The sequence below is a fragment of the Anomalospiza imberbis genome, chromosome 20 (assembly GCF_031753505.1).
Source record: "Anomalospiza imberbis isolate Cuckoo-Finch-1a 21T00152 chromosome 20, ASM3175350v1, whole genome shotgun sequence".
Lineage (NCBI taxonomy): Eukaryota > Metazoa > Chordata > Aves > Passeriformes > Viduidae > Anomalospiza > Anomalospiza imberbis.
Window position 1 is genome coordinate 4,714,810 of NC_089700.1, and position 20,291 is coordinate 4,735,100.

Sequence of the window (20,291 nt, forward strand, 5' to 3'; positions counted from 1 at the left end):
GATGAGATTCTCAAGCAATTCACCTTGGGAACAGGTAGATTTCTATCGTTCTCTCCTGACACCGCAGGAGGGAATTGCAGAGAGAGCTTTGCACAAAACTCAGTTATTTCTCCAAGTATTCACTCCTCACTCCTTTATTTCTGCTAAAAGTGCTGAATTGTTAGTGCACTGCAAAGAAAGTTCATTTGGCCTCGAACAGTTTCATTGAATAAGTGATTTAATAAAGGGGTGAATGATGCCAGACCTGGTTAACTGAACTTGGACAGCTGAAAACTAAAAAGCAACAGATGTACCTGAGATAGGAGATGTGCAAATGCTCTCTCACTTCTCCAGAGCTGCACTGGCTCTACAATAGCCAATTTTTGCAGCCAAATTTTACTCTGTTTAGTAAAAATACTGACAACCCTAAAACTTTGGTATTTTAGGATGTGTATTATCTGTTTTTCTAGAGTAGAATAGCATATTAATATTCCACATTTATGGTGACTATATAAGTTTTTCTAGGAATTATTACTGCTATAAACTCAACAGGAGCTCTAGGTTTTTTAATATTTCTTAAAATCTAATGAATACTACTAATCTAATCTACTTTGAACGAAGAAATAAATACAACTTGGGACACTCTTCACAAACTTTTTAAATCAACTGTATCTGATTTTTTTTCCCCATGTGTTATACTGTCATATTAATTCTAACCTTTTTACAGAGTTCTTTTTTGCCAATATTCATTCCTACTTGTGAAGACATTTAGTGTCCTTGACCATAGAACACTAGGAAAGTGCTGCTGTGGCATTTTGTACATGGGAGGGAGCAAAAACCAGAGTTTTATAGAACAAGAACACGTGAGCCCTGTTCCAGCACGGTATTTAACTCCTGTTCAGTGAGTATCATATTTACTTCTGGGAGGGTAACAAGTATATGCCTACCATACTCCTTTGAATAATTTTAAGTTATTTTAGGCCAACTTAGGTTTATTGACCCAAAGAGTGAAAAAAACCCACTCTCAAATAAAACCCACTTCAGTACCAACCCTGGTGTGCTCTGAATTGACAGTACACCACTCTCAGCAGATGTAATCACACAGATTTCTCTCAGTCACTGAATTACTCTATTGCATGCAACAGCCAACTTTCAGTCCTTCAGACTCTAATATTATCCAAACAAGATTTTTTTTTTTCCTACAGGGCTGTGGACATATTCCTCAGTGAGAACTGTTTATTTTCCAAGTATAGGCTTTCAGAGTCCTTTGATATATTAATTATCTGTGAGGTGTAGAAAAGCATGGCAATCATTTTTGTCAAAGGCAGGGAAAATGGACCCATTTCACTTTTGCAGCACTCAGGAGTGGCTGAGTGTTCCCTTTCACACACACAGGCGTGAGCCCACAAACACAGGTATGGACAGAACAAGGGCAGCTTGCTGCCAAGAGAAACCTTTCCAAAGGTGAGTGAGTGAAACACACAGAACCTGTTTGCAGGGGTCATCCTTGTCAGCTTGTTATGGACTATAACTGTGTGAGGGAGAGGGTCTTACCACTTCCAAAACTCGGGCACATTTGCTGCTTCTCTGTGTGCATTCTCCCTTTCTGGCACCTTCTTGAATAGAGGACAGACCACCCAAACCAGAAACTTGATCTCGAGCCTCATTCAAACCTCCCATCACCAACTTTTCTGACAGAGCAAAGCAACAAGCACATGCTCAGCTATGAGTTGATGAGGAGCTTCCCTGATCCTTGGGTGTTTACATTCAGGGTATGCCCTCTGCTGAACCAGAGGCAGAACCTTTAGGTTTGAGCCACGTTTCATTCATGATTTTTCTGGTTGCAGGGCAAAGCAGTAATAGTGACACAATAGGAAGAGCATCCCACAGCCCTCTCAGGAGTGTGCAACAGCCACAGAGACTCCAGTGCAAATAAGCTCTCTGATGATACTGATTTGGTTTCTGCTGAGTAGGACCTTAGGAGTGAGATAACCAGCACAGCTTCAAACAGAGAGCTTGGATCTACATTTGTCCCAGTCCAGTCATTTTCATTTCACATGTAAAGCAGTTCTGCCTGGGACACAGGGACAGAAAGCTGTAATAAATTGTACAGAGAATTTGGTGATCTGTGCTCCCAGTATTTGGACCTCCAAAAAAAAATTATCTTTCATTTAGAGCTCTAAGGACAGACTGTTTGTAAAAGTACAACACTGCCTTTCCCTCTTTTCCATGGCACAGAATTCTTCTGCCAGGATTGGCTTCTCTTCCTCCTTTGACAATTTTGGCAGGCACTTCATTGACTGCCAGTGCTGTGCTACCATTAATTTACCAGAACTGAGAAACTTTGGTGCTTTCATTCTGCACAAGTAAATGATCTCCCACATGCCCAGATTTGTTCCATTTCTGGTTCAGGTACTGGAGGCTCAATCCTACCCTGACACTGGGCTCTGTTTGCAGGCTTTTCAGAGGATGAGCCGTCCCAAGGATTTGGAGGGTAAGATAGTGGGTGCACATTAGGGTTCAATTGAGGACACACTGCTGTGCATCTTGGAAAGAAATTAGAGACTTGCACGAACACTCTAAATTAGAAAACAAAAGCACTTGTTCATAATTTATTGAATCTTTAAGGCTTATGTAAAATTTTGTGATTTCTGATATGTCAGCTCTAAAAGCACCTTCAGCAGGGTTCTGCATCAACACAGATGACAAATTGTCCCTATCTGAGCTGTTTGCAAAGTTACTATAAAACAAGAGGTGAGAGATGCAGGCTGGACAGTGGAGAGAGCTTCTCCCAGGATTCATTTTGGGGGTGAACTGCCTGTACAGCAGGGAGGAGTTGCATAAAGCTGAAATGACATTGCTCACATTAGCTTCAGTGCTTAGATTCAAACATGTATTAACCTGGGAAATAATGTAAATGCCATTTGAAAGCCTATTCTTATAACATTTCTGACCCACTTCAGACTCCTTTTGGTAATCTGGGAAGGGACCTTTGTTCCCATGGCAGCCCATAATTTCCTGAGTGAAACAGTTCAGCTGAGCTCTGAATGACAGAGTCAGGCATTTGGATGCTTATCTTGCTTCCAAGTGTTCCGAGGTTCCTCATTTCTCACTTATTGCACAATGCCCCAATCTCACTCTGAAGGTGAGAACTGGATCAGAAAGAAAATATAATTGCTTTTTTTTTATTAGTTTATGATACAGTCCCGCCCTTCTGTGTTGCCAGCTTACCGAGTTATTCACAAATGATGATATACATAGAGGGAATGATATAATTATCAGCCTATAATTACAGGTATATAGATATATACATCCCCCTGGAGGAGAGCGGGGCTTGGCACATAACCTGCTTGAAACATTGAGTCTTTAGGGAACTCATGCCCATTTTAAATAGAAGATTATTTATTTATCAAATGCTTGAGACATTTTATGAAAAATGAACCCAAAAGAATCCTTTCATTCTTTTTAATAAAGTTCATAAAGTAAGTAACTGAACAGATCCAGGCATGCAGGAGCAAACTCTCTTGTGCAGAGTGAAAGCAGAGACGTTTCCCAATCGTGGTAAATTATTGGTAGCACAGCATTGGCAGTCAATGAAGAGTTTGCAGCAGCAATGCTGATTTGTTGAGGGAAGAGAAGATGCCAGTCTTGGCATAGTGATCAGAAGCTAACACTGAGAAAGCCAAGTCAGTGCTGTATCCCCACAGACGCCTTCTTTTTTTTTTCCTTTTTTTTTTTCTTTTTTTTTTTAAGCTTTACACAGAATTAGTTTATCTTATGATGCTGCTTTAATGCTGTAACCATAGATAAACCCTATTGCCTTCCCACTCTGTTTCAATGCCTCATTTTGTCATCGGGGACAGATAGTGATTCTCAGCTGATATAAATCAGCAAAGCTCCACTGATTTTTAACAAAGCTGTGCCAGCTTCTGCTAGCTGAGGGTCTGCCTGGATATTTCTCTAGCTGTAAAGCAAAGAATCCAGCAGGCAAAGCTGATGTAAGTTGGATTTTTTTTTTTTTGGCTGGTTTTTCTTTGTTCTATCTTGCAAATGCTGCTCTCATTCATAACTGCTTGGATGTTTTCAAGTCTGTGTGCAAGAGTTATGGGGCCTAATCTGGCTCCTACAATGGTGCAAATCTAGGGTAGCTCTAGTTAAATCAGAAGCATTACTCAGAGGTATTGCACTGCTGTAAAAGCACTGTGCTTGTGCAGAGCAACTGATCTGTAAATCTCATAATGTTACCAGGATCTTTCCAAGAGTTTATTTGCAAACAAACAAACAAAAAGAATCATCGTGGCTAAACAGACTGATTCCAGCCTGTGGAAAACCGACTGAGCCTCTGCCAGGAATAAACTGTAGACACTTGCTAATTACATTTTGTGGCCAGATTACAAAGTTCAGTAAAGGAGAAAACTGCCCCATTCAGATCCTCTCTCCCAGTTTGATGACATCACTCACATCATTATGTTGTGATATGCCAGATGGGAAAATTTGAGGTGGGGATGAAGTGAAAATCCCGGTTACACCTTTTCTCCAGGCTATCTGCCTCTCCATCATTTTACAACATCACAGAGAGTCTCAGACAGTATGACTCTGCCATCCCCAGCTGGTTTGGACCAACCAGATAAATGCTGAACCACTAAGAATCGATACATGTTTCCACCATTGTGACAGGTTATGGTGCACGTAGCTAACCTTACTTTAATTAGTTTATTTAAGCTCACTAGTACATTTAAATAAAGAGGGAAGGTAATAGTATAAACTCTGTAATTTCTGTTGCCTGGGAAAAAAAATAAAACCAGCCCTGCATCAAATGCTTATTGAAACTGAAACATATGTATTAACATATGGCAGAATTTCACTTACTGTATGTTTTAGTGCAGAGCTGATGAGGAAGGCATCTGTGCTGAGAGCATCTGAATGGAGGCTCAGATAATGAGCTGAGCTCAAAAAATACACTCTGAAAGGCTGGGATGTGTCAAAGTGCCCTGCAGTTGATTTGTGTCAGAGCTGAAAGAATACACTCAAGTCTCACACAGGTACATGGCTGGGCTTTCCTTTCTGCACCAGGGACCTTTGGAGTCTTCCTCTGCTGCCCTGGGCTCCTGCTTTGGAAGTCCTGGCCAATTCTAAACCCCACACAAATGGTCTTACACCAGAAATACTGACACCACTTCTACTTGGAGCATAAGCAAGTGCTGTTACAGTATTGCTGCTTAACAAAGAGCAGGTGAATTGGAGAGCCAACACATCAAGCTCAGATCTGGGTCTGAAGTTCTCTTTGGGGCAGCAGCTCCTTGGGGTTTGGTTTTGCAGATGGGTACAGTTGTGAGCACAACCTCTGTCCTCAAACCAGACACTGAGGAGTGAGAGAAAACTTTGGACTTTTACACTGAGCCAGGGATTTTGTTTCTGTGATGATCCTCTAAGCACTGTGAACCATTTCTCCTGCTCATAGTGATGTAGGGTTCCACCAAACTCTACAAAGACTCTCAGAGCCTCTTGCTGCCAACTCCTGAAATTATTACTGGGCACTACAAAGCCACATTGTTCTACACCTATTAACTAGAAGTAAGATATGAGGATACCAGGTGTAATTGCTTTACTGCCTTAAGGATAGAAGTCTTTCTGATTTGACCACAGTAGGACACCTGCATCGCTCAACCACAGCTTACCTGGCTCCTGCAAGATGCTTTCAAAGCACCCAGTTGCTACTCAGTGACCCAGAAAAAAGTTTACCACCTACTCACAAACCCTCATTTTGAAGTACTGTGCCTCTTACTTAATGCAAGGAATCTTAAGGTTCTTCAGAGTGTGGGCTGTGTATTAAAATGTGTGAACCACTTGTGTACCATTGTGCAAATCACATCTTTTGATATGAAACTGTACTCCAGAGATAATTCAAAAAAAAAAAAAAAAAGTGACTATTGAGACCAAGGAAAAGTATTTAACAGGTGTACATTGCTTTTCAGGGAAGCATGAAAGATGCCAGGCATGGAGCTTAGGGACATGGTTTAATGGTGGGCTTGGCACTGTTGGGTTTACACCTGGATTCAAAGTTCTTTTCCAACTTAAATGATTCTGTGATTCTGTTAAATAAAGAAAATAAGTTGGCATGACTCAAACTGTCTGTTTCTCTGAAACACCAAAATAAGGTGATGCAAAGAAGTCATCTATCTCTCTGTACACATCAAAATTCCATTTTCCGACGAGCTTTGAATCTGTTGCATTTCCATTTTTACCTGTACTGAGTGAAATTCTGGAGGTCCTGTCATGACGAGATTTCAGTTTGTGGCCCTGGAACATGAATATTGTTTTATTTATTTATTGAACTCCACCCAGGTACCTTCCTTCAGAGGACGGACAGGTTGTCTATTTTGGGGTAAAGCTACACGAAGGATGACTTGGTCCTGCAGGTGCAAATACCCTGGCAGAAAGTGTAAATGTGCTGCTCTCCCTTCAGTTGTTGAAGATGGCATTAATCCTCTTCCTCCTCCTCCTCCTCCTCCTCCTCCTCCTCTGCCCAGTCTCTGTGCTGGAGGTCACCTCCCACAGACATGGCACAGACAGGAGAACCTGCCTGCTTCTCCCCTGCTTTGAGACAAAATCAAGGCAAGTAATTTCAGCTCTTTGAAGGCAGGTTTCTGCTAAAGACCTGGATTTTATGCTGAAGTGGCTGACACTAATATAATTTGGGTGATAAGGGGTAGCCTTTGGCAGCAGACACTGAGTTGTATCATCCTCAGCCAACGCAGGAAGATTTTCCAGAGCTTGTCTCTTAACACCTTGAATAAGCCCCTGACTTAAATCCACCTTGATTAAGAGCAAAATAGATTATGTATGCACAGGAGCACACAAAATAATATTTAAATGTCTGTTCAGGTATGTAAATAATGCTGTGAACAGAGTCTTGCAGTTGTGCTCTCAGTGAGGCAGAACCGTTTGGCACAGGCCTGGACAGTGAGCTTGGTCCCAGCCCACTGCTTCAATCACAAGACTATTCCCCAGTATGGATTTGTCTATCCCCTATGTCTTTTCCATCATCTCTAAACTTGAGTGACTCCTATGACTAATGTGATTGTAAGTCATAAAACATTAAGTTATGACACAATCAAATCAAAGCCAAGAAATTCATAGTTAGGGTGTAGGCTACATTCTCAACTCAAAACCAGAAAAGCAGCATTACAGGGTAAACAAAAGGCTGAAGTGTCAGCCCTCATTTTTCATTTTTGGGCTCTTATCAGTTTGTATCAATTTAAGCCTTTTTAAAATATGTAATTTCTTTGACTTATTTTTTTCCCTCTAGGAACTGAAAATTATTCTGCTTTGAGGTCTGGAACCTGCCATACAATAAACACTACTTAATTGGGACATGCTTAATAGGGATGGCCACTTTAATGGGACATCTCCTAGGGAACCTATTTATGTTAATGAGACTGAATGACAATGACTGTTTCTTAAGTGGGGCAACAAAAAAGGAAGAACTCCACTTAACAGGGATGCACTCAGCTGTTACTAGTTTGTTAAGTGTTTAACCAGGTGTTAAATAGGTCTAAAATTCTGAGCTTCCATCTTTTAATTCAAAACTGGAAAATTAAAATATTTGCATCATGATGAAATGTAGTGTTATGATCTGTAAAGTGGCATTTAGTGTGAAGTAAGGGCCAGACTTCTAGAATAGAAGTTCTCATCTCCAAAGACAGCTCCTCTTTCCAAGCATGGAGCTACCTGTAGATTGGATTTGCTCAGAGTCATGGCAAAGGGTAGCAGTGAACCCCAGTTGTTCTATTTATTAATCCTGTATTTTACCCTCTCACTGCAAAATCTTTCCATGTTGTAATTTGAATAAAAAGATGGGACCACAAAAAAAAAAAAAAAAAAAAAAAAAAGGAAAGCTTCTTAATTCTCAATGACCCTTAGGTCCCTAAGATGATCTCTGAAGACTTCCAGGAACCCCCAAAAGCCTGTAAAGCATCTTGAAGGTTGTTCTCTCCCTGTAGCTCTTTTGTGCTCTGCTGTTTCCTCTGTAAATATGTATCCACGTTTCAGGGGGGGAACAAGAGACCATGTCAAGAAGTTGACTGGAAAACAAAAATCCCATCTTAGGTGACAGCTATATGAATTTGGGGACTCTCCCAGGCAAACCAAGACATCTGATTATGCCATTGTATCCTGTTTGGCAAAGGAGAGAGTGAAGGGAAGTGATAGACATGAGGGGCAGATGGAGTTTGCCTAATGTGTCTGTTCTTTTCTTCGCTGCCTTTTCAATTTAAGAATGTAGCAAAATAGCAGCTGCTCATAATTTCATGAATCAAGAAGTATGTAAATTTCAGCTACAAAATTTGTTGCATAGTTAGACACACACACACACACACACACACACAAAGAAGGGGGAAAAAAAGGAAAAAGATCTTGCTTGCATCTACAACTTTCTTAATCTGGCATGCAAATTTAGCTTTCAGGCCTGGTTTATCTCTCATTTAGGAGTGAACCCGAGTGGCTCGATCGATTTCGCTGCTGTCACGTAGGATAATGCCGTGGGATCATGGCAAGCCTGGCATGAAAAGCTCCTTTCATGCCCCTGAGCTACCACGGGGGGGATTTGTGCCCTACCTGTGCTGCTGGGCTGCAGGTGGAGGGAAGGAGGGAAGGGTTGTGGGGGGATGTTTCCCCGAGCAGGGGTTCTGAACAGCTACCTGAGGATGCCGACAAGCACCGCAGACCGAGATGGAAATCGCTCTCCTCATGTTTCAGTGCCTAACAGCCCCCAAATTAAAAGATGGAAAAAGTGACTGGAAATGTATCATCCACATGTATAAAACAGTGCTCAGGAGGGGCTGGGATCGGGGCCTCCACACACCATACAGCTGGTTCTAGTTTTCAGACAAGATTTACTAAACACATGTAAACCGTGCGTATCTGTTTGAATACTTTTTGTGCAAATAACTTCCTCTGTGGTCAAGCTGTTCCTCTCAGATCCAGGCTACAGATTTGTGCTTTATACTCACCACTTTTTTACCCTTGGATTTCCACCAGTATCAGTTCACACTCAGAGTATGAAACTGTGAAGGAGGGAGCTGAGCTTGGCAGCAAGAGTCAGGAGAATTTACAGTGCAAAACACTGAGCAAAACTCATGGTAAAGGGCAGGAATCATCCCTGGCTTTGCTCCATCTGAGCCAGTGGGGCAGATCCTGAGCAGCTGTAAACAGCCACACGACTGCACGTTCCACAGGAGCTGCAAGCATTTATATCACTTGGCCCAACAGCCTCTTGCAGAGATGCAACATTTCACCAGCTCTGGTGGGGTTCCTCCTGATTTATACCCCCTAAGCGAGCAAGCAGAGCCAGGGTCTTTCTTCACCAATTAGGAGCACCCCACAATTATATCTGCCAAGTGTCATGAGCTGCAACTCTAAACACAAAGCCACAGTTGAAACTGGATATGAAGAAGCAGGAGGGCAGAGTTTTATGATAGATGTTTTATTGGAATCATATAAAAAAAGTATTTCACATATTTCATGGAGGTATTTTATGTGCAAATTTAATATGGATCCTCTTCTTGTTAAACTCTTACGTGATCTATGTACTTCAGTATATAAAACACACTATAGGACAACTATGAACAAGTTTATTAAAACAACTTGGGCTCCTGTTGACATCACCAACCACACAAGTGCTTGCTCAGATCTTATCAGTCTCTCCTTATATTTCAGGTTACCTACTTGCTCATTTTCCCTATATATCTTTCATTGTTACAAGAATTCAACTCCTGGGCAGATCTCTCAGATAAATCTGCTTGTCTGTTTGGGGAATATGGCTCTAGTTCTAATTTTGCAGACTTCGTTCAGGCAATACTCCCTCTGACTGCAGGGATTTTTGCCTGAGTAATCCTTTCAGAATTGGACTCTCTGTGATTTTCATTTACTTAACAACTTGGCATTACATCTGTAAAATATTATGCCAGTAATGTAAAACATCAAATTAGATTTATGCATTAATCTAATCTATATATGAAGCTTGATAGTCAGATCTGTTACACTGCATTATTGCAATTCCAGGCATTCTGTGTCATTTCACATTTATTCTGATGATGCAAGAGAACCAAGGAGTGAGACTGATAGATCAAATTTACTAGCCCATGCATGCAGAAGTCTGAAACTTTGAACAAAATTTAAAATCAATTTCCACTTTTAGATAAACCATGTAAATGTTTTCCTATCAATCACAAATAAAGAAGAGCACACACAAAAAGCACATCTGAAATAATCAATAGAATAACAAGCTATTAAACAGGAAAAAGCAGGTCAAAATTTGTAGCCACACTGCAAAGTATTCTCTAAAAATCCCTGAAAAGGACAAATAAGCAACTGATTCTTTTCTGTGTTACAGTTGCAGTCTGAAAAGTAAAAAATTACTCCTTCATACATGTTCATAAACTGCATTTATGAACCTTCACACAACTAAATTATATTTGTTTCCTCCAGGTTGGCTGCCCTTGAACATTTTTCTCCTTCTTGCAGTTTTTGCTTTTTTATATAATCCCTTCATGAAAGCAGGTCTTATGCCCATGGCCCTGCTTCAGCAGCCAGCCCCACGCAGCAGCCACTTAAGAACACATTAAACTAAAGTTTTGTGTGTGCTTTGGTACCTTTAAAAACTGGATTCTTGGAGACAACCCACCAATACGTTATTCTTACATCTTAAAGTCATTTACTTCTCTTTATAAATGCTTCCAATTTGTTTTACTCTCGTTGGGCTGAATCCAGCTTGTTATTTACAGAAAGAACACAACAAGATTAATAGGATGTAGTCTGCACTAGCCTACACCCCTGGAAATTCACACTGATCCCATCAATTCTGTATAATTTCTTTGGATTCATAGCAGGTTAAAGCCCCAATCCAGGATAATGCCAAGCAGATGCAGACAAGGGCCAGCACATAAATGTGGAGAATCATGGCCAGAATAAAACTGGATCTCTTTATTCCAAAGAAGAAGGTAATGTTTAGATACAAAATATTACATGGATTTTTTTTCCCCCCTGTTTGGTAATCTGTCACCATCTGGACACCAAATAGGAAATGATGCAACACCACGGGGAAAAAACCCCAATTTATTTCATACATGTTACTAAAGAAAGAATGGATTGATGTGCTCCCCCAAGCACTTTGGCTCACTCATGTGTCACAACAGGCACAGGTATGCTCTCTTCAAACAGGAGGTTCTCCACACTGAAATGTTTCCTGTGGGACACAGCATCAGTTTTGCCACTGTATGGCAGCTGCAGTGAACGCAGGGCTTCCTCTAAGGGTGTCTATTTTCTCCCCTTGTCATTAATTCAGAATTACTGTTTCTCTTTCCCCAGCATTCGCATGCAACCACCCCAAACACAGTTGTGTTTGCAGAAAATCACAGTTGTGCTAAGTCAGTCACAGTGTTCACATTTCTAAGAAAAGATGTGCTTCCCCACATGAAACCTCACCCTCATTATTGGAGGACAAACCCCCTGAGACACCCAAACCACCACAGATCACAACGCAGGTGCACATGGGGGACCCACCGAGGAACATGACCACCGTGGGGGGACAGTGGGAGCAGAAAGCCCAGCTGGAGGAGAAGAGCAAAGGGATGTTCCCTTCTTGTGTCCCGCGTGAAGTGTTTGTGTTTGGAAAGTGAAAGAAAAACCTTTCTTCTCTTTCCTTTGCCAGGGCAGCTCAGCTCTGCACTCACCCACTTCTGTGGAAAGAAAGGAAAGGGGAACCGGAGGTGAGGGAGCAGCTCTGAGCTCTTTATTTGCACTTTTCCTCCTCCTCCTCCTTTGCCCTGCAACCCTCGAGGTGCCCCACAGCCACCACGAGATTTTGATCTCCCGGTGCCCACTGGTCTGTACAGAATGGAGAAACTGAGGGAGGATCCAGGGAGTCCTTTCATGTCACGAAGAGCCCTGTGCCAGCAGCCAGGCACAGCTGCTGTCCCCAGCCACAGCCACTAAACCAGCTCTCCTGCCACTGGGAGAGTGGCACAAACAAACAGAATGAGCCCAGGTGAGGCTCAGAACACAAAAAGGCATTTAAACGAATAATGCCAGCTTCAGATCCTTATTCTAAAGTAATATGTGGAATATTGGAGGTGAAGATTCAGCAGAAAATGGGAGAAATACCTGGCTGGGACAGAGTTACTGGAGGAGAAAGCACAGCCAAAATGGACCTGAGCAGGGAGGGAGAGGGGAACAGCAAGAACTTGAAGTGAGGAAGTGGCTGCATGAAGTGGGTGAGGGCTCGTGACAGGAATAGAAAAGTTAAATACTACCAAAAATTAAAAAAAAAAAAAAGGATGAGCAAAACCCAACCTCCAAACCGCTAAGAGAAACCAGTGAAAGGTAAAAACCATGAAAGTTTTCAAGTGAGAAAAAAGGTGGGAATTTTTCCTGGGAACATAACCTACTAAGTGGTCTGCTGATCCCTTTAGAGGGCAGAAAAGAGAAATTCCCAAATCAAGACCAGCCTAAGTCTGAGAGAAGAGTGCTTCATGGAGCATGAGGCCAGAAAAGGACTGGATGTGCCTCCCATCCAACAAAATCCTGGTACCAGCTTGTGCATGGGATATAGGATGAGAAGGCAAGGATTAAAACCAGGGTGAACCATACCCTGAGAAAAATTCAGTATCAAATTTACTCACTCCAACTCCAGGGAATGCATAACCCAATAGATCCTTTCCTCCTCTAATTCTTTTTGCTATTCCAGATGTTGGCCAAAACACCACCATGCATCTGGATGGAAGATTCAGTGAGAAAAGCAGATATTTGAGAGAAATGTTGTGGGAGCTCTTTTGGGGTCTTCAGTAACTCCTGCTGCACATGGCAGAGACACCCCTGCAGTGCCATCCCATGTTTGCGTTGGTGTGGGTTAATCCACAAATCCTCAAGGAAGATCTGTTGTGGGTTATGCTGGATCCTCATAAATGTCTCCAGAGTTAACCAGCAAGCAACCACACCACGCAAATTTACTTTGCTTTTAATTGTGGCTGTTTTCCCTGCCCTCTGTGAGAATTGCTTTCTTCTCTTCCACCTGCCAGAGTGTATCTGTGGCTGTGCCGTGCTCACAGGCTAACAGAAATCATAGGATTTTGTGCTTGGATCACGTGTGCTGCCATCTATATGATTTCTGCTAAAACTTTCCCAATTTATCAAAGAATGTGGGAATTGCCATGTTGGTTGAGAAAACAAGGGTCCATCCAGCTGAGTGACCACAGCTGGACACCCAGGTAATTGTGTGCAAGCATAGGGGATACTTCTCCCTGTTATTTTCCCTGTTTCCAACCATTTTCTGCTCAGGGGCTTTCCTGAGCTTCTACATGTCACTGGCCAAACCCTCAGGCAATTTATGTGCTGCAAAACCTCTGGCTACTACCAGAGATATAAATCAAGCAGAATTAGAGTCATTGACAATAATTGGGAAAAAAAAAATCTGTGATTTGGAAGACATAGATGAGTTTTGATCCTAATTTGGACTAAATCTCCCAGGAACATAAATTATCTGTTTGGCTGTCTCTGTTCCCTGCCATCCTTGTGGAATCTCGCTGTGCAATGGCACAGAGCAGTAAAGGATATCCCAAATCCAGTTTAAGGTGAACAGAAGGGCACCTCCACAGTAGAGAGGGCTGGGATTTTGGAATGAGGAGCTCCTTTCCAGTGGGCACAGGCAGACAGGCACAAGAATCAGCTGAATAAAACGCAAAGATGACAGCCATGAAGTGAGGAGGGAAGGGGCTGGACAAGGAGCAGACAGGGTACAGAGAAGGATCTTGAGGAACTCTTTTAGGGGCACTGATAGAAATTTGGGAGTCAGTTTAAATGAAAATGAGAAGATAAAAACCACAAGAATCCTTAGAGAAGAGATCCAAAAGGTGCAGGTGCTGGGAGAAGCAGCACCTCATCTTTCAGCGTCCTGGCCAAGAAAATCAACCAGGTTCATTAAAGCAGAGAGAAGCTCGAGGCCAGTGATCAATACTGGACTCATTGTCCAAAATATCCTCACGAATGCAGACTGATGCCCAGGGGAGCAGCTGTGCTAAGGAACTGCTCCCAGCCAGTTTGGGAACTTTGGAATTAAGATCCATTTTCCTCAGTATTCCAGAGGATGACATGAAGAATCACAAGAACAATTTTCTGTGATGGTCCAAAGTGCAAATATATTCATTAAATAGCTGTATCAGTGAGATCTTACAACATTAATAGGCAACAAATTTTTATGTAATTTTCACCCAATTCCTAAAAAGAAATCTGTACAACATACTTAAAATTATTTTGGATGTATCAAGCAGTACTAGTTGCTGCCACCATTTGAGATTTAAACTTCAAATCCACTGTGCTTCCTTTTTCAGTACTCTATTAGTGCCCATTCAAAGAAGTTAGCATTTACACAGATCAAATCTAACTTTAGAAAAACCTTCCTCAAACGAACAGATGAGAATGATTCCTCAAAACATAATAACCCAAGAAAACTCTAACCATCTTCTTGCCAGGGTGCACCCAGTTTTCCAAGCTCCCTCTCCCACTGTGCACAGGTACATTTCAGCAGGGACACAAAGCACATTATCGCTTGCTCCAAGGAGCTCTGTAGCCTGCAGGATCTTTGCAGAATCCAGCCCGAAGAAATGCAGCACTTTGAGAAAACAGAGCTGTCAAGCAAGATTTCCTTGGGCTTGCTGCCACACAAAATGGCAAACGAGGGACTTGATCCTGCATGGAAGACAATAGGAATTATAGGTGCTCAGCATTTGTCTTCCGGCAGAGTTAAGGTTTCTCAGTAATTCCCCAAATCAGCCGTACTGCTTTATACTTATTCAAAATTACATAGCTAAAAGCTTTGGTATGCAGCCACAGAGCTTTTATTTCAAATTGGCAATAATGTAACTTCTGCAAAAAAAAAAAAAAAAGGCTACAATAACGTTAAAAATATCATAAAATGTTATTTATATCAGGATTCATTTGTTACCCCATATGACAATCATTCATATTTCTTGACAGATATAAACCTCCGCTTAACACATTAGTATCATAAATATTACCAGATATAACACTGTAATTTAATACCTACCAAATGTATTTTAAAATATTACTCAATTTAAAACTTTGGATTTTAACCAGATGTGTTTCCAGAAAATGATTCAGGTCAGATGCTTTTTTCTTTTCCCTTTTCTGTGCGCGCGCGTTCAAAGCGGAGCGTTCCTATGTGATTTATTGTGCCATGACTGTGTGCCCCGAACCTAAAACAGCACCACGATACTTCATCCTCGAGGCTTACACACCTGCAGTCCAAACTAACAAGAGAAAACATCTACATGGCACGGCAGGAGCCTTTGAAATGTCTTTTTGCAGTTGCCTGGACACAGAACAGACTGGTAGAACAGGGAGGCAGCGGAGAAAGGGTGAAGACAGGAACTCCAGCCTCTTTCATCTAGAAAGGGGGGACCATGGAGAGATTAGAGGAAAGGATTTTGATTAGATCACTGGAATGTGAAATGATGCTTCCCAGGATTAAAATCCTATTTTAGAGCTACCAAACCGGTTACGGCGTTAGTCAGAATTCGGACGCTCATGCAGCTCCATCCCTGCTCCATCTCCGGCTGTCGCTCTGAGCACCCCACACCCTCTCTCCAGACCAGAGGGGACCCCAGCCAGGCACCCCAATCCTCTCCAGCATCATCCCAGCAAGGAGCTGCCCTTCCTCAAAGCATGGCATTTCTGGGGGAGAAGGAATTTCCTTCTCCAAGGGCATCCCTGGGTCCAGCCCCACGGCAGTCGCATGGAGGCTCTTGGATTTTGGTCTCACTGGGCCCCCAGTTTAGATCACCATGTAGAGATCTGACATTTTCATAACCAAATGCCATTAGTTTTATTCCCAGCACAGCGAACCAACAATCTGAAGGTCTGGAGTCGTCGGGCTGATCATTACGTGGAACCCATTAACATAAAACCCGCCATCGCAATTAGTATCTTTGTAAGCAGCAGCCTCAGCAAAAAGTGGAAATGGAGGCTGAAATGATGGTGCTCTTCCAAAGGAGGCCGGCAGCAGATTGGGAAATAATCTGTGGCAATTGCTCTGCTGCTGTCTCTGCCTAACTTCTCCAAAGACAGGCAGAGCCATTTCCAAGCAGTCAGCCCACGGACTTGAGCGAGCACTAAATTCACTCGGTGATCAAATACAATTTGAGAAAAAATCTACAATCACTCACTTGGGGGGGAAGAGATATTTTCTTTTTACAGATGAAGTGCAAAACAGCGAAAGTAGCTGTATTTGGAAAAATACCCTGCAGCTTATTGATTCCAGAGGGGACAGGTACAGACCGCGGGTTTGCCCATTTCCCAGTAAACACAGGGAATAATTTCGAGGGGTGCAAGGCATCTGCAGGCTGGTTTGTTTTGTTAGGAGATGAGCCTGCTAAAATGTTCTGTGCTTTTCAGGAAGGGAACAAGGAAAATGTTCATATTTATAGCAACATCATTGTTTAGAACAAAATAAGTTATTTCATCCTTTTAATCTCCGTTTCTATGGCTATCCTGCGCGGGGCTGGGATCTGATTTTCCGTGCGATCCGTCTCCCCTCGGCAGCGGCCGGCAGCACCGGCCCTGGCAAGGAGCGCCTGTCCGCGCTGAAGAAATCCCGTTCCAGGCGCTCCCGGACCGCCCCGGACACCGGGAACCCGCTGCCCTCGATGCACTTTTTCCTTGTTGTTTCCCCTAAACACTTGGCTAATTTTAGCCCCGCGGCTCCCCGAGCGGGCTGCCCCCCGCCGTCGCTCCGGGCACCATTAGCCGGGCGACGCGCTGCCATGAGCCCGCACCCCTCCCGCACCGCGCGGCTGTGCCCGCACCGCCCGGCATCCCCGCATCCCCGCGCTGCCCGGCTGGTCCCGCGTCCTCCCGTCGCGCCCGGCCGCGTCCGCATCCCCCCGGCGCCGCGTCCCCCCGCACGTCCCCGCACCGCTGTCCCCGCGTTCCCCCGCCCCGCGCGGCTGTCCCCGCATCCCCCCGCACGGCGCGGCCGCGCTCCCCGCGCTTGTCCCCGCCTCGCCCCGCGCTGTCCCCGCGTGTCCCGCGCCCCCTCCCCGGCGGGTCCCCGCGGCCGCGGGGCGGGGGTGCGGGGTCGCCGTGAGCGCGCGGGCGCGGCGCCCCTTTCCCCCCCCCCCCACCCCGAGCGCGCGGGCTGAGTCCGTGTTCCGGGCGGGCTCCAGGCCGGGATTTGGGCGCTCCCTGCCCGCCTCCCTCCCCCTTGCCCCCCCGCCCCTCCTCCCCCCTCCCGCCGGCTCCCTCCCTCTCTCCCTCCCTCCCTCCCTCCCCCTCCCTCCCGGCTCCTGAACTCCAGCCCCTCTCTCTCTATCAGCCGCTCACTCTGTCTCAATATGTCTCAAGATGGCGGCCAATGTGGGATCGATGTTTCAATATTGGAAGCGCTTTGATTTACAGCAGCTGCAGGTCAGGCTCCCCCGCTCGCCGCACCGGCCGGGCCGCGCCGCCGGACCCCCCCCTCCCTCCCTTCTCCGCCTTCCCTCGGGCCCGGCCTCCCCCTCCTCCTCCCGCTGCCGGCCCGCGCCGCCTAAAGGGAACCCCCCGCTCCGCCCGGCCGCGGCGCTCCGCTCCCTCCGCCCCCCCCGCCATCGATCACCGGCCCCATCGGAAATTGATCCTCTTTGTTCAATTCATCGATCAGCCCAAGATGGCGCCGGAGCCGCCGCTGCCGGGGCTGCCGCCGCTTCGCCCGCTCCGTCCCGGGCTGCTCTTTCCCCGCTCCGCGCTCCCCCCCGGCGGCGGGGCCGTGCGGGGCGGCGGGCGCGGCGGGACTCCCGGCGGCCGCCGCTCATCCCGCGCCCGCCTCCTCCCTCTCCCTCCCCGCCGCCTGCCCCCTTTCCGCCGCCGCGTCCCCGCCGCTTTTCCTCCGCCGGGAGCCGGGGAAAGTTTACCGAGTGCTGGGACTTTGTGTGGGGGCGCCGGGCGGGCTGGCGGTGCAGGCGCGGAGCGGCGGGGGCTGGGGGCGCTGTGGTGCCGGCCGGGCGGGCGGGCGCTCCCCGCCGCCGCCGCGGGGTGCCGGCCCTCGCTCCGCTCTGCTCCGCTCCGCTCCGCCGGGCGCGGGGCTCCGGCCGCCGCCCTGCGACCGCCGCGGGCACCGCGCCGGGCCGCGAGGGGAGGGGACCGGCCGGCAGGGAGGGAGCGAGCGGCGGAGGGTCCCGCGGGGTGGGAAGGGGCGAGCGCCCGGTGCGCGGAGAGGGGGGCTCGGGAGGGCAGCGGCAGCGCCGGGCGCGGGGAGGGGCGCGGGGGCGTCCCGGCCGGCGGGGGGCATCGCGGCGCATCTCCCCGCGGCGGCGGGAGGGCACGTTACATAATTCACGGGCTCTCCAGCCTCTCCTGCTGTCCAGGATCTGACAGATGAGCGGAATATTGATGCTTTACTGTGCTGGCTCGGGAGAGCCCAGAAGTGCCGTTTCCTGCGAGGGAAAGTCCTCGCAGACCGGCCTCCCTCCCCCTGCCCCGGGGGAGCGTCCCCGGGGGAATTGCGGCCCCACGGTTTAATTGAGTTGCCGGGCTACAGATAAGGCCGGGGCGGGCCGGGGGGGGTTGTCAGACGCTGTATCGGTGCTGCTCCCGCCGTGAATGGGATTGCAACACGCGTGTCTCCCAGTTGATTGGCGCAGGAAGGCGCTGCCCTGCCTCTCCAAACCCGCCGCTGCCTCCCGTTTAAATAAATTGGCTCGAAAGCCGGCGGCTGCCCACCCTGGCCCCCGCGGAGGCGGCGTTGGAGCCGGCCGGAGGCTGCGGCAGGCGGAGGGATGGTGCGCTGATGCTGGGCAGAGCCGCATTCCCGCTGGAGGTGAGGGGATGCTGGCGGGGGGCCGGCAGCGGGACCCGGGTCCTGCCGCCCTCCCTTCCCCTCGGCCGGGCGTGCGGGAGCGATAGAATATATATTTATATATGTATATATATAACAGTCAAAACTCCCACCCCAGCAGCCCCCGAAAGGGGAAGTGCTGCGCGGGATCTGTGCTGGGAGGCTGGTCCCTTCCGACTTTCAGGTGCATTAGGAGGTGGGGTAAAGTGGCGTTCTGTTTCAGGTTTCTCTGTCGTCTTCCACCCCCTTTCGTGTTTTATTGCTTCTTTTAAAGGTTTTGGATTAAGGTAGACTTGGCTGAACTTTGCTAACTTGAAAGGGTTCTTAATAGCGACCCGGAATACCTACAGGAATACAGAAAACGAGATCCAGATGTAGAATTGTATAAAATAAAATGGATTAAATTAAGATGTAGTTAAACAAGGTCTGACATCTCTAATTGTGGACTTTTGCTTTTGCCTCTGTGTACGTGTGGCTGTACTTGCCTAGCATAGGAAAATAAATGCTCCGAGCATCCCTGCCGTGGTGTTACATTTAACGGTGAACAAGTCTAAATATTGCCTATGAAAATAAAGCCTTCAGAAATGCTTATTGATTAAAACATATTATGCTAAAGTATCTATCATGTAAATTAAATTCTAAAATGTAATGAACACAGCCAAATGGCATTTTGATAGATTGTTCTATTCTGTTTTTAGTAAAAAATAGCTCACTTTTATCATAATTTAATTTCTGTGCATACTGTAAAACCTGTTGTGGAGTATCACTGTACAAACCTTAATCTCGTTTTTGCAGACTAAATGTGACAGTCTGACTTGAACAGCTTGTAGCTTCTCCTTTGAAGCATTCTGGTAACGCCAGCTTAGAGTTGTTTGAACAATATTCATTACCTGCTTTTGAGGACTGGTGATTATTTATCTGCGCTGCCGATTGAGGCTGTTCACCTGTTGGCAGGTTCACCTGGCAGGCTGTGAACAGCACAGAGTTTGTTAACTTTGCATGCACTCTGTCTGCAGAGAGCCCTGGAGTGACGGGGAGGGAGAGAATACCTTCCTTCCTATGCAGAATAGTTAATTTGTTTCAAATTAGCTTTTTTTTTTTTTTCTTTTACCCACCCATCTGCACGAAGAGGTAGTGTAATATTTACTCCCACTTGCAGATGAAGCAATGTGCTATAAAAACTATCATTCCCAGGGATGAAGTTCAGTCCCACAGAACTGTCCATGCCTCCCTCCATCCCCGTCCTTCACTTGCACTGACGTATATCGAGCGTGGAATTGTAGAAAATAAAAATACTTCCGCGTACTCTCTGTTCCAGCGCGAAAGCCTGGAGGATTTCTGCTTAACACAATTCCACCTGAGCCCTGCAGAACTCCAGCTCGTGTAGCTCAGGGTGTGAGGGCTTTGAAGCTCTCTGAGCATGAGA

General features: G+C 46.0%; 1 protein-coding gene and 1 long non-coding RNA gene across 15 annotated transcripts in view; one reads left to right on the plus strand and one right to left on the minus strand.

Annotated features, from left to right (window-relative positions):
* The window catches only part of CUX1 (cut like homeobox 1), a 307,420-nt gene that overhangs the window by 19,477 nt on the left and 267,652 nt on the right, over positions 1 to 20,291 (plus strand). For 4 of the 13 annotated variants that reach the window (XM_068210259.1, XM_068210250.1, XM_068210260.1 and 1 more), the window contains exon 1: positions 17,314 to 17,457. The exons of 8 other annotated variants lie outside the window; for them this stretch is intronic. In XM_068210259.1, the coding sequence (XP_068066360.1) occupies positions 17,395 to 17,457 (63 nt within the window). In that variant the 5' untranslated portion in view covers positions 17,314 to 17,394. Of the gene's footprint in view, positions 1 to 17,313; positions 17,458 to 18,662; positions 18,848 to 20,291 lie in introns of those variants that run through there. One more of the 13 variants, XM_068210251.1, reaches the window with a different exon arrangement.
* LOC137485670 (uncharacterized) lies at positions 14,196 to 18,391 on the minus strand. Of its 2 annotated transcripts, none has more exons than XR_011005413.1 (2): positions 17,943 to 18,391; positions 14,196 to 15,439 (listed from the first exon to the last, which is right to left on the minus strand). It is a non-coding gene; the product is annotated as an uncharacterized lncRNA (long non-coding RNA). The 2 variants fall into 2 exon arrangements; XR_011005414.1 differs by lacking the exon at positions 17,943 to 18,391 and adding an exon at positions 17,648 to 17,935.